This window comes from Bos indicus x Bos taurus, chromosome 11 (genome assembly GCF_003369695.1).
Source record: "Bos indicus x Bos taurus breed Angus x Brahman F1 hybrid chromosome 11, Bos_hybrid_MaternalHap_v2.0, whole genome shotgun sequence".
Taxonomy (NCBI): Eukaryota; Metazoa; Chordata; class Mammalia; order Artiodactyla; family Bovidae; genus Bos; species Bos indicus x Bos taurus.
In genome coordinates, this window is record NC_040086.1 from 94,636,807 (window position 1) to 94,650,557 (window position 13,751).

General features: G+C 60.7%; 1 protein-coding gene across 1 annotated transcript in view; it reads left to right on the top strand.

Moving 5' to 3' along the window:
• ADGRD2 (adhesion G protein-coupled receptor D2) overlaps window positions 1-13,367 on the top strand; it is a 30,086-nt gene extending 16,719 nt beyond the window's left edge. Inside the window, exons 14-26 of the mRNA XM_027556236.1 lie at window positions 308-434; window positions 1,838-1,941; window positions 2,202-2,304; window positions 2,600-2,753; window positions 3,299-3,432; window positions 3,520-3,635; window positions 4,471-4,591; window positions 8,646-8,687; window positions 8,823-8,876; window positions 8,955-9,069; window positions 9,631-9,689; window positions 9,983-10,013; window positions 11,666-13,367. Of these exons, the coding sequence (XP_027412037.1) occupies window positions 308-434; window positions 1,838-1,941; window positions 2,202-2,304; window positions 2,600-2,753; window positions 3,299-3,432; window positions 3,520-3,635; window positions 4,471-4,591; window positions 8,646-8,687; window positions 8,823-8,876; window positions 8,955-9,069; window positions 9,631-9,689; window positions 9,983-10,013; window positions 11,666-11,673 (1,168 nt within the window). The 3' untranslated portion in view covers window positions 11,674-13,367. The remainder of the gene's footprint in view (window positions 1-307; window positions 435-1,837; window positions 1,942-2,201; window positions 2,305-2,599; window positions 2,754-3,298; window positions 3,433-3,519; window positions 3,636-4,470; window positions 4,592-8,645; window positions 8,688-8,822; window positions 8,877-8,954; window positions 9,070-9,630; window positions 9,690-9,982; window positions 10,014-11,665) is intronic.
• The last annotated feature ends 384 nt before the right edge of the window (window positions 13,368-13,751 follow it).

The window sequence follows — 13,751 nt, forward strand, 5'->3', positions numbered from 1 at the left end:
AGTAGGGAGAGACTCATCTGTGGAATGGGTGTTAGAGTTGATGATATATCCAAAACCAGGGAATGAAGATCAGTCACTGTTGCTTAGTAATTAATGCAGTTAATACTGATCACTGGTTTCAGCCCCATCCTCCCATTTCACAGATGGGAAACAGAGACCCAGGGAGGAGCAGTGACTTGCCCAAGGTCATATAACTGGATAGAGGCAGGGCACTGAGAGAGCCCAGGGTTTCTGGAAAGGCTTCCCCCTGCCCCCACCCCCATGTGCAGCCCATCTCAAGAGCCCTCTGTCCCCTACTCACCCCAAGCCCAGACTCAGGGGGCTCCTGGGCCACCACTGGCTGCTCCGTGACTGCCATGTACCAGGGCTCGACCGCCTGCTTCTGCAACCACAGCACCAACTTTGCTGTCCTGTTGCAGGTGTATGACGTCCAGGTGAGTGCTGGGGAGGGGGGCAGGGGAAGGTGATGTCAGGACCGAGTTTTAAAGGATGAACAATAGTTGAATAGAAGGGCATGCCAAACAGAGGGCCACCTGAACAAAGGCAGAGTCAAAGTCATTCAGTCGTGTCCAACTCTTTGTGACCCCTGGATTTATGCAGTCCATGGAGTTCTCCAGGCCAGAATACTGGAGTGGGTAGCCTTTCCCTTCTCCACAGGATCTTCTCAACCCAGGGATTGAACCCAGGTCTCCCGCGTTGCAGGTGGATTCTTTACTAGCTGAGCTACCAGGGAAGCGCACGGAGGCTAGAAATGGCAGACCAGTTATGTTCTAGAACTTCGATGAGTCTGGGGCTTTCAGTGCAATGTCTGTGGTGGGCGGTGGTGGTAGGCAAGGTGGGCCTGGGTCAGATCACACAGACCTGGAATGCCAGGCTCACATGCTTGGATGGTGGTCCTGTTGGAGAGGATGTGTGGAAGCGGGTGAAGCATGTTTGCACGAGGGAGCCTGCAGTGCCAGGAGTGAGGCTGGGGTGGTGACAGAGGGGAAAGCAGCGAGGGGCCTAGGAGAAGGGAGGGACCCTGGACCAGGGAGCAGTGGGGAGACCGGGAGACTGGGCTGAGGGAGAGGGGGTCCAGGGCCACTAGAAGATGAGAGACTCATTTCTGAGGAGGCTCAGCTGGGCAATAGATTTGGGGGACCACATGTCTGGGGTCCATTGGGCCTGTGGCCTCGTGCTCAGGGCAGGAGGGTCTTAGCTGGAAACAAGAGCTGGTAGGTAAAGCCGTGGCTGAGATGCAGTTGGAAGTGAAAGGAGCTTCGACCACAGGAGCCCTCTGATAGGTACCGGCATTTACAGACTGGGGGTGGGGGAAGCCAAATTCCAGGAGGCCAAGCGAGGTGGGCTGGCTGGAGCCAGAAAAGGACTCAGTGGTCGCTCACCAAGAGGTTGAGTGAGGTGGGCCCGAGCCCAGGAATGCTGGGGTCACTTGGCGTGTTGGGGAGCACACTAGGAAAACATGCCATCTGATGCAGTTTTCCTGTGAAAACAGAGCGTGGACCTTTGACACATTGTAAGTAATTTGTGCCAGCTCCGTACTCCCCTCAGCAGGTGGTCGTCACATGCTGTCTCCTCCCCATGGGTGTGTCGGCCACTTCCTGTCCAGTGCTGAGAAATCGGTGCAAGCCAGCCCCCCGCCCCGTTTAGGGAGAGCCAGCAGAGGAGGACAGGCAAACGCTCATTATTAAGTGCCTGCTGTGTGCAGGCCTGTGCGTTGGGGGTGGGTATGGGGCAGTGGGTGTTGTTCTGGAAGTGGCGGGCGAGCCGGGTGAGGCCTGGTCCCATCAGCGCAGGGTGGTGGTGGGCTCCTGCCTCCGAGGTCTCTGTCCCTCCCCAGAGAGGCCCTGAGGAGGAGTCGCTGCTGAGGACGCTCTCGTTTGTGGGCTGTGGCGTGTCCTTCTGCGCCCTCTCCACCACCTTCCTGCTCTTCCTGGCGGCTGGGTAAGGCGAGCTCACCACCTGCTGTGGCACCCTGGGCCCACCCCACCCCTTGCCAGCCAACCTCCACATCCCTCCTTGGAAGGGCATCCACCCTTGGTCCAGGTAGACCCCGCTCCAGGGCCCCCCCTGGGGCTTGGGCCCCTGTAGAGCCGCCCTCTCTGCCTTCATCAGCCAGCTCACCTGGACGTGGGTGGGGCTGGGGCTGAGGGGGGTGGGGGTTGGTGGTGGTGTCCCCGTTACTACCTCCCCTGTCTGTTCAGGGTCCCCAGGTCAGAGCGGGCCACGGTCCACAAGAACCTCACCTTCTCCCTGGCCTCTGCCGAGGGCTTCCTCATGGCCAGCGAGTGGGCAAAGGCCAACAAGGTGGGCAACCAGCAAGGGGGGGCTTGTGAGCTCAGGGATGGCTGGGAAAACACCTTCAGCCTTTTCTGGGTTGCCCACCCCCGCCCCCGCCCCATGTCTGCACCCGGCTCCCTTTCCAGGGAGGAGTAAGGCCTGGAGAGGAAAAACTGAGTGTTGGAGCTGGGCCCGGGGCACTACCCGGGGACCTCACCCACGCAAACTGCTTTGGGTTGGCAATGCCCGGCATGGACAGGGGACCCAGGGCGGGCCGCACCCGTAACTGGCCTCAGTGGGGATCGCCCACCCTCCCGTCCAGGTGGCCTGCCTGGCCGTCACAGCTGTAATGCACCTTCTCTTTCTGGTCGCCTTCTTCTGGATGTTGGTGGAGGGGCTGCTGCTGTGGAGCAAGGTGGTGGCCGTCAGCATGCGCCCTGGCCCTCGGATGCCTCTCTACTATGCCACGGGCTGGGGTGAGGTCCCCCTGCCCCTCACTCTTGTTCTGTTCCCCTCAACCCTGCCTTGCATGGCTTCCGTTATGTCCAACACCCACCGCCCCATGCCCACCACCGTCCCACACTCACCCTCTTCACCATCACCCAGCACTACGCGGCGCCCAGCACCCGTGTCTTGACATAAACTCAGCTCCATCAACCTCCAGCTCTACCCAACTCCAGTTCTTAATCCTCCTCCACTTCAACCACCTCCGCTCCTCGCCTCCAGCACTGCCTCCCTAATCTGGGACCAGCTAAGCCCATGCCAGTCACCAGCCTCCAACTCTGCTGATTCTCAGCCCTAAGGCCTCAACTCTGTCTCAGCTCTTCCACTTCCCAACCGCTCAGGGCTCCGGTGACACCCACAAGTATCAAGCCCACCCAACCCCACTCCTGGATCGCCCAGTGCCGCCAGTGCACCCGCTACTGTGGGACGGCTGGGGGCTGCCGCTCGGGATGGGGGCTGGCTCCCAGGGACGACCAAATGGGTGGCGTGGTCCTGAGGTCACTTCTTATTCCCTTAGGTGTGCCTGTGGCCATCGTGGCCATCTCCCTGGCCATGTCCCCGCGTGACTACGTGGCCACTGGGCACTGCTGGCTCAATGTGCACACAGACGCCATCTGGGCCTTTGTGGGGCCCGTGCTCTTCGTGCTGACCGTGAGCGGAGAGGCCCAGGGGTCCTGCCGGGGTGGGACAGGTCGTGGGAGGGGGAGCCCCTTTTGCGCTCTGACACCAGATCTCCAGGCCAACACCTGCATCCTGGTCCGGGTGGTGATTGTCACCGTGTCCAGTGCCCGCCGCCGCGCCCGCATGCTGAGCCCACAGCCCTGCATGCAGCAGCAGCTCAGGATCCAGATGTGGTGAGACCCCAGCTGGGGGAGTCAGAAAGAGGCGGGGGAGCCAGGTGTGAGCACGTGTGAGTCCAGGGTGGGCGTGTGTGTGGCCATGTGCGCTCATGAGTGCAAGGCTATAGATGGGGGTGTGTGTGTGCAATGTGTCCGTGCTGTGTGTGCACACGTGCTCATGCGTGTGGATGGTAATGGAGCCTGTGTGTATATGAGGGGCAGTGTAGACGCCAGCCACTGTCCTGGGGACTCACCATCCACAGAAGGTACTGTCTCTGGTGGAGACAGGTGGAGGCGACCCCTAAATGAGGCAGGCTCTAGAAGTTCAGGTTCAGAGTAAGAGTCTAGGTCTCTACCCCCGCTGGAACCCCATCACTCTATGGGACCATATCTTGCTGGAGGGCCCACCCCCCAACACCCCAGGCCTTCCTCTTTGCCACTCTATCCTCTGCCAAGGGAAGGGCAACCCAAGCCAGTGGGGCCTTAAGAAGCATGGTCACCCCCCGGGGGCCTTGAGGAGGGCGAAGAGGAAGCCCTTTCAGATCCATGTCCCTTGGACCCACTGTCCAGGCCTCAGCCCTCCCCCTGGACAGCTGCCACTCCCTTCCCTTGAGCCAGGCTTGGGATGAGCCAGGCTTGGAACTGGGATCCCACCTTCCTAGTTCCACCACCCCTACTCCCTACCACTCTGGGTGTCTGAGCTTTCCAGCTACACCCAAGTCCTGAGCCGCGGTCCCTGGTCTGCAGCTCTGGCCCCTTTCCAGATGCATGGCAGGGACTGCCCTCCCCAGAACCCTGTGGGGACCCCCCCGGGGCCCCTAGCCTCCCCAGCCCAGCCTCTGTCCTGCAGGGCCACAGTGAAGCCGGTGTTGGTCCTGCTGCCTGTCCTGGGCCTGACCTGGCTGGTGGGCGTGCTGGTGCACCTCAGCCCGGCCTGGGCCTACGCCGCCGTGGGCCTCAATTCCCTGCAGGTACCTCCGGGCCCTGGGCCACACATGAGCTCCGCGGGCGTGGCTGGCTGGCCAGGGGGCTGGGGAGGGAGTGTCCTCTCTCTCATGGTTGTCACCAAGGCATTGGGGACATTGCTGGGGGGAGGACGGACAAGAGGGGACTGGGTCAAACCTCCAATCAAACAGCAGAACCTCAGGGAGGATTTTGTGGCCCGTTAGACAGCTGAGGAAGCTGAGGCCCAGGAGGGGGTGGCTAAGATGCCTGGCATCCTGACGCTCAAGGGCGCAGCAGAAGTCCCAGCCTCCAGGCTGTGCTCCAGCCACTTCAGGCCTCGGCAGGAAGCTGAGCGGGGCGGGGGGGCCTCTCCCCTTGGCATCTGCGGGTGGCCTATGTGGGGCAGCACGAGCTACTCCACCAGTGAAAACAGCAGTTTAGAAAAGGTGCTGCTTGGAAGGACATGACCCACGGAAAAGTGCCATGGGACTGCGGAAACCCCACTGTGCGCCTTTCCGGTCGCGTGTCCTGGGGCCACAGAAGTGGGTCAGACCAGGCACCCGTCCTCAGGAGTCTGCAGATCTATGGGGACTCGGGCATGGACACAAACAGCCACCACCAGGGGACTGAGTAAGCGCTGGGAGGGAGGACAGTCCAAGGAGAGCCCACCCTGCCCCTCGGCCTCCCTGCTGCCTCTAGCACCTCTTCCTGTGGTCTGCGCCTAGTGCTCCAGGGTCCTGGTCCATGCTATCGTCTCCCCCTGGGCCTTGGGGACTCGCCGCCCTCTGCCGACAGGCGTGGGACTGGAGAAAGGAAAAACAGGTGGTGGGGGAAGCAGCAGACAGCTCGGGAAGGATGGGGGTCGCGCCCGGAGTGGGGCCAGGAGAGTGAAGAAAACCTGGGGTTCCCACACTCTTCGCAAAGAAGCACGGCTCCCGCAGACGTGGCAGGGCTGAGCAGCTGGGGACACAGACGGACACGGAGAAGCCCTTACGGTCGGCCCACTTAACAGAGAGACCCTGCCCAGGTCTCTCCACCCTGCCTCAGAGTGGGGAGGGCAGCAGCTTCCTGTTGCTATGGCAACTGCTCCAGCTCCATCCCTGCCCGTGGCCCTGCAGCCACGGGGCCAGAGCCGCCCTCACAGCCCTCGCCGCCTCCCTCTCAGGGCAGGTCCCTTCCTCTCTCGGTGTCTCGTTACTTGTCTCTGAGTTTTCCCTGAGATTCCTTCTCTGTCTCTCGGGCTCTGTCTCTGCCACAGTCTCCTCTCCCTGTCCCCTTTTCCTCTGGCGTGGGTCTTACCTGGCTCCTCTGGGCCTCTCTCTACATCTCCCCTTCTGTTGGGCTCTGACCCTGTCTCTTGGTCCCTTCCCCTGCCTCTCCCTCTCTCTGAGGGTCACCCCTCTGGCCCCCTGCCCCCAGCCAGCCTCAGACCTTCAGGTCTGGTGAAAGGCTGTCTTGTGATGGGTCAGAAGGCATGAGACCTGAGCCCGCTCTGATGTTCCCGTGACTGTCTCAGGGCAGCTCCCAAGTCAGCTCAGAGGCACGTTCTCTGAGTCCTTCCTGGATGTGTCCCTCTCCAGGCCTGGCCTTTCCCTCTCCTCTCTCTTCCGTCATACCTGCTGTTTCTCCATGTCGCACTCTCCCCGCTCAACCTCCAGCCTCATCGCTTTCTCACTGTCTTGGGGCATAAACTGGGCAGGACCTGCCCCAGGTGACCAGGGAGCAGGGATGGGGCTGGAGGGATTGAAATCTGCCTGGACTCATTTATTTGCTTTTGGGGGTGATTTGTTTCCGTCTGGCCTCTCTGCCAGGTTTTGTGCTGGAAGAGCAGAGCCTCAGTCTTGTGACAGGTTGGGGCTCACACCTTCCGTGCCTGAGGGTCTTGTTGGAAGGCCTAGACAAATGGAGACAGGCTTCAGTTTCTACATCTGTATAAAGGGAATCATAATCTCCACCTCATGAGATCACTGTTGGGTTCCATTGAGATGATATTTGCAAAGACCAAAGCATAACCTGCTGCAAGATGGTTTCATTCAGCCATTCAGCATGTTCTTCCCCAGTGCCTCCCCTGTGCCCGAGCTGGGCTGCATGCTGAGACCGTGGTGGGGCACAGGATCAAAGAAACCACCCTTGGAGGTCTCAGCCTGGGGGTGCAGACAGACACCAGAGCCACACAACTGCAGTACGGTGCGATTGAGACTGAGAGGCACAAGCGGCAGTCAGGGTCGCGTGGGGAGGCAGGGTGGGCATTCCCTGGAGGCAGTGGTGCTCAGCGAATGCCTGAATGCTGCATGGAGAGAGGGGAATAAAGTTTTAAGTTAGGGGAGCACAGTGGAATCAGATGGAGGGAGACATGGGGTCGGGGGAGCTGGTGAGAAATGTCGCAGGAGGGAACATGGGGGCCAGACCATGCAGGGTCCCCAGAGCTGGTGTGAGGAGCTCAGACTTCCACCCAGGCCTGGGAGGGTGTTAGACAGGTTGCTGGTGTGGTTGGATTGGAGTGAATGTTTGGGTGTGAGGAGTGGCGCTAGTGGTAAAGAACCTGCCTGCCAATGCAGGAGACATGGGGTTGACCCCTGGGTTGGGAAGATTCCCTAGAGGAGAGCATGGCAACCCACTCTAGTATTCTTGCCTGGAGAATCCCATGGACAGAGGAGCCTGATGGGCTACAGTCCATGGGCTCACAAAGCGACTTAGCATAAGGACTGAGTCAAAGGAGATGAGATGGGGGACGCCGTGCAGAGAGCTGCAGGGAGAGTACCGGCCGGGTGTGTTGGGCTGGGAGCCCCCAGGGTCTGGCTTAGGGGCAGCGTTGGGGCTGGTAGCGACCCAGTTGGTGCCTGGGAGCTGGGGAGAGTAGTAGGGCTCTGGGGCTCCAGTTCTCAGCCCTGGGAAGCTAGAGGGCCTCAAGGAACCCCACATTTCCTCACCTGTGTTCCCTTGTCTGAGCCTCAGGGGAGAAACTGTTGCCTTTTGCATCGTCCAAGTGGAGGGTGAGGGAGTCCTAAGCTCCACCAGCCACCTGTGGGTGGAGGCCCACACTTAGGCCTGGGACACATTGCTCTGTCCCCACCCCCGGCCCCAGGACCCTCTCCATCAAATGGGGAGAATGAACCTCCCTCCACCCCCTGCCATGGAGCTGCTGTGAGGGTCAAGCATGCTGGTGCTTGGTGAGGGGCCAGGGCTTTGTAGTCCTAGAATGTGTGGGGAGGAGCCGCTGTGACTCCGCCTTCACACACAGCAGGAGGCAAGTCCTGGCCACATCCCGACTTCCCAGATGAAGAAACAGAGACTCAGAGAGGCATTCAGCTAGAGGAAAGCTGAGTGCCAAAGAATTGATGCTTTTGAACTGTGGTGTTGGAGAAGACTCCTGAGAATCCCTTGGACTGCAAGGAGATCCAACCAGTCCATCCTAGAGGAGATCAGCCCTGGGTGTTCATTGGAAGGACTGATGTTGAAGCGGAAACTCCAATACTTTGGCCACCTGATGCGAAGAGCTGACTCATTGGAAAAGACCCTGATGCTGGGAAAGACTGAGGGCAGGAGGAGAAGGGGATGACAGAGGATGAGATGGTTGGATGGCATCACCAACTCGATGGACATGAGTTTGAGTACACTCTGAGAGTTGGGACAGGGAGGCCTGGCGTGCTGCAGTCCACAGGGTCCCAAAGAGTCGGACACGACTGAACTGAACTGAACAGTCAGGATGTAGTGAGGTCCCTGCCAGGTCTGCTGTTCCTGGACCTCACTTAGCCTTGGAGCTTCAGGAGGTGGTGAGGCCATGAGGACAGGGCAGGTCAGGGGGTGGGGCGTGGAGGGATAGAGGGCAGAGAGGCTGCCTGCTGACCCAAGACTGAAGGCATGGGATCCGGCAGGGCCAGGCCCTCCTGGTTCTTTTTACCATGGAATGCCACAACTGCCCACTCCCCATCACGGGTTGGCGGACAGGGCAGGACTTGTGTTCACTGGCCAGTGTCTCTAAATGTCTCTGGGGCTGCCTGTGCTGTGGTGCCAGGCCAGGCAGTGGGAGATGGGGACCTCCCAGGAGGTCACCCACCCTCACCCTGGGTCTGTCCCCAGGGGCCGTACATCTTCCTGGTCTATGCCGCCTACAACGGAGAGGTGAGTCCGGGGACCCAGGCTGCTGCTGGGGTGGGATGTGGATGGGGGTGGGTAGGGCTTACTTGTCGGGGGCTCTGCACCCAGCCCGTGGGGGTCGGGGAAGGGTCCCAGCCCTGCCCCTGCCCCATCCTCCAGGTCTGGAGCGCCCTGCGGAGGATGACTGAGAAGAAGGCAGCAGAGGCATTCACGGTGGGCAGGCCTGGGGGCCAAGGGGCGGGAGGTCCTACCTCTGGCAGGGATCCCAGCGGTGATGCCCCTTCCTTTCAGGCTCGCTCCAGTCCCACGGGCCCGGGGTTCCACTCTAGACCCTCGTGTCCCTGGGAGGTGGCCAGGGATGACCCCAGAGTCTTGGCTCCACCCCAGAGACACCTGGCTCTTAGAGGTAAGACCACAACCACCCTCCAGTCCAAGTGCTACCCGGTGCCCCAGCCTCCCCCGTGCTCAGCCCAAGCATCTGAAAGACAAGGAGACAGGCCCAGGGAGTCCTGTGGCTGCAGGGCCTGGGGGTGGCTTATAAAAGGCTCCTTACCTCCTACCACTCCACCACCAGGCAGCAGGGGTCCCTGGGGCCCAGCCCAGAGGCAGAGCTTGCCAGAGTTGCCCTCCCTGGGTCATGCAGCAGGGGTGTGGGGGGTTCCTGAAGGCAGGTAGATGGATGGGGTTCGGCGCCCTGAGACAGGGCATGGGTTGAATGACTTCAGGGTCAGGCCAGGAATTGGTATCCCAGCTCCTACTTCCCCTGCTCTGCGCCTTTGGGCGAGTTACTTTCCCTCTCTGGGTCCTGGTTTCTTCAGCGCTAATTTACAAGGTGAATTTTTGAGTGGATTCTTAAAGAGTTTTTTTTAATAATGAGGTCCCTGTTCAGGGTAGGGGAGCAGAGAGAGACAGCCTCCTGCCTCGGTCTCCTACAGGTTCACCTGCTCAATTGTCTTCCCCCTTCTAGGAACCCATGGCCCCAGGATCCCCACAACCTTCTCCTCCATTGCAGAACCCGAGAGACCGGTGAGGCTGGGTCAGGGGTGGCAGGGCTCAACCAAGGGGCTGGCAGTTGTGACCAGAAGGGTTAGGGAAACCACAGGGATCAGCATGGGGCTGGGGTGGGGGCTTCTCCTGGGGACCCAGGGGGCCTCCTCCGTCAACTCCTAGACTGAAGGGTGCTGGGAGCAGCTGGCAGAACCTGAATGCCAAGGCCCCTGGGGGTGGAGCAGTCATCTCCAAGGTAGCCAAGGGCCCCCAGAGCCAGAGGAGCAGAAGGAGAGGGGGACCAGCCCCTGATGGGCCTCCTCTGTCCTCAGGCCGTGGAGCTGACAGCATTCAAGGCTTCAGGTACGGCTCCCACACCCCAGGTGGGGTGTCCCCCTTTTTCCCTTGGTGCCCGGACAGTCCCTCAGCCCCACTGTGTGGAAATGGAAGTGATTTGAGAAGCAACCCCACCCGGCCTCCCACAGTTTGAGAGGCTCTTCCTGTCTCATTCTGCTCCTTGTTGGTGCCTAAAATTCCCCCACTAGCGCCCGGTGGGCTCGGTCAGTGCTCTGGGGAAAGGCTTTCTTAGGGAGTAAGTTTGGGACCCCTTCCCTGGCCAGTGCTGCTGGGACGGCAGGGAACCATTGGCCTGCCTTCCTCTGTGCGCCCCACGCCCGCCGCCCCACTTCACCCACTCTTAGCGCTCTGGCCAGATGCCTGATGGTCTGAGAGTTCTTCCAAGCCCAACGAGGAGCAAGTACTTTCCCCAAGGCCTCAGTTTCCCCATTGGACAGCTGATGGGGACGTGATGGAGTAGGGGGTGGGGGCCTGTGGGTAGCAGGGCAGGGCCGGGGCCACCTGCTCAAGGAGCACTTATCCTGGCCCGAGGGAAGCCCCTGGGGACCGTGGTCCCTGGCCTCCCACAGTCTTGAACCAGAGACAAGCCTCTGAGGGGCCGACTCAGCACTGCCCCGCCTCCGAAAGTTCCGGGTTCTTTCCAGCCAGGGCCAGAGGCAGGTCTATGGAGCTCTCAGTGGGGCTGAGCTCTGTGCTAAACCTGGGCATCTGGTGGCTCCTTTCATGAGGTGACTGGGGAAAACAGGGGTGTGGTCACCCTCCCATTGTGCCGCTCAGAACGCTGAGGCACAGAGAGGAGCCCTTGACGAGCCAGGGGTCGGGCCCCCACCCCCACAGATGAGGACACTGAGGCAGCAGGAGTCACGTGGGGGTAAGCCTAGGCACATCTGAGCCTGGGTCTGTATGACCCCAAACTCCCAGCCGACCTGCGTCCAGGCGGATGTCCCAGTCCTTCCGTGTCTCAGCTTCCCCTTCTGCAAAATGGGCTGGAGGCGCCCCCTGCAGGCCTGCCGGGAGGGCGCAGGCGTCCTGCAGATGGGGGGCGTGCTGAGCATGCAGAAAGGCACCCCCCACCCCAGCCTCCCCACCCATCACCCCGCTACACACCTCGGCTCCCAGCCCCCCAGCACCCGCCCCCGCAGGCGCAGCGTCTGTGGGAACAAGAGAGCGGCAGAGGCGCCTCTGCGCTCAAGTGACAGCGCCTTTGTCTCCGCTGAATGGGTGCGTTGCTAAGGCCCCTCGTAGCAACAGAGCCGCTTCCACCTCGGCCTCGGAGGGACCCCCATCCCGCTCCGCCCTCCAGATGCCCTAGGGCCCCCCACCCCACCACGCGACCCACTCAGGTGGCCCGAGCAAGAAGTGCAGGGAAGTGAAGGCTGCCTGCTGGGTATCCCTCCCAGGCCTGCTCCCGCCCCTCCCGAAAATGCCTGCTGCCCCCCGCCACACACACACCCCGCACCCCGGCATTGCAGGTGTTCTCCGGAGGGAGAAACTGAGGCTCGGAGAGAGGCTGAGGGAGACTGCCAGGGTCACCCAGGCCAGAATCTCACCCAAAGTCTCCCCCAGCCTCAGTTCCCAGCCCTCTCCCCATCTTGGAAGGGTGGGGCCCCATCTTGCTTCTCTGCCAGCCCAACCCACAGGGTACACTTGCCTCCCAGGTTTCTAGAGACAGTGCATGGGGATTTTCCTGCAAGCTCCTCTTGGGGACCTCTGAAAGCCCACTGGGGGCCCCTGCCGACCTGCGTGTGGACCACCACCCTCTCCCAGGGCCTCAGCCTCTCCCTCCTGCCAGAGGAACCTTGGCCCCAGAGCTCCCGCGTACCCCGCCAGGTCCCACGGCTCTGTCCATGACCGCCCCTCCCCTCTACCCCGCCCCTCCTGCTGCGAAGTTCTGACAGCCCCCTGGTGTCTCTGGTAATAAACGGTACTGTAGTGACCTTTCCTTCTTTGGGGTCACCCTGGCCTGGGGAGGCAGATGAGACGCCAGGCTCCCTGGGAGGAGGGAGGAACAAGCTACTCTTTGACTTTTCGACTCAAGATGGACCCCATTTCACCATCAGGGTAGGTGTGGCCAACACTAATTAGCACCTACCTGTGTACCTGGCTGGTGCTGAACCTCAAACCACCTCAGAGTTACCTCAGCCCTGAGACCACCATCACCCCTATTGTACAGAGAAGAACTCTGACGCTCAGGGAAGATCTCCATGACTCATACCTGGGTCTCCTAGGCTGGGTGACATAGAGGTGAGGGGTGGCAGTCGTTGTGAGTAGGAGCCATCCAGGCAGCCTGCTCAGAGGAGACACCACGGCAGGTGGGGTGGCTTCAGGTCAGATGTGTCAGGGCTGCGAGAGGACTTCCAACTCGGAATCTGGCTATGGGTCTAGGTCTTGGCATCACTGATTCTGTGGCCTCGGGCAAGATTCTTCTCTGAGGCCTGGTCTCCTCGTGGGCGGAGCCAGTTTCAGAGCGAAGGTGAGCAGGAATGGTGAGGGCTTGGCACCTGCGTGGGCCCCAAGGTAGGGGCTAGGTGAAGGAGAGGCCCAGGGTCTGGTCTTGGGGTGCAAGGCTGTTAACAGCATCCTGCTGACCTCAGCTTGACTCCAGCACTTCTTGGGCCAGAGGCCATGGCGCAGCTGAGGGGCATCAGAGCATCCGCTGGGTGGAAGCGGGGAGGCAGCCATTCCCCATGCAGGTGAGTGGAGGTGGGGTAGGGCTGCATGAGAAGAAGCCCGAGACCCAACAAGGTACAAGCTGCTCCCGGTTCCCTCTGTGACCTCAGGGTCACTTTCATCCTGGGCCCTGCCTGCATTGAGTCTGAGATAAAAATCTATTCAGGGTATAGTTAACCCACCGCACAACACAGGGGTCTGGGTATTTCATTCTGGGGCTGGGGTTTGAATTCCTGGAAGCCTAGTCCATCATCTGCAGAATGGGGGACATCAGACCCACTCCGCAGGGACATGGAGCCATCCTGTGTGTTAGTCCCAGTGCCCAGCATGCAAGGCACTCAGGAAAAGTTGGCCATTGCCAAAGAAGGATGTGACAGAGACCATGGACACACAGACCCTGCAGCCCAGGGGCAGCGATGTCTAAGGTTCCGAAGGTCCCAGGCAGAGAGAGAAGACAGCAGCCTCGGTGGGGAGGAGTATAGTTCCTGCCTGCCCAGGGAGGATCCAGCAGGACCCCAGGAGGAGTGGCGGGCCGGGCATCACTGCTGAGGTTCACCACGAGGGCACTCAGCCCGGCCTGTTAGGCAGAGCCTGCTGCCCACTAATGTGAGAAAGGAGTGAAGGGGCCGGACCCTGGAGAGGCAGCAAGAGGGTGGCGCTGAACTGGACGGGGCACCTGGTAGCCCCTACTGCCTGTATTTGCAATATCCTGACTCTTCACTCCCCTCCGGAGTGCCTCTGCCTCCCCACACACTAATCATATGGGTGGGGGTGGGAGGGTGGGGGCGGTCAGGGCTGGGAACCAAGGCGTCCTTTCCAGTCTCCGCACCCCCTGCTCCACTTCCTCCCCCCAACACATTGTCTTTGCTCTTTAGCCAAAATAACCTCTTAGGTCTCCAAGGGCTTCCCTCATAGATCAGTTGGTAAGGAATCCGCCTGCAATGCAGGAGACCCCGGTTTGATTCCTGGGTTGGGAAGATCTACTGGAGAAGGGATAGGCTACCCACCCCAGTATTCTTGGGCTTCTCTTATGGGTCAGCTGTTGAAGAATCTGCCTGCAGTGCGGGAGACCTG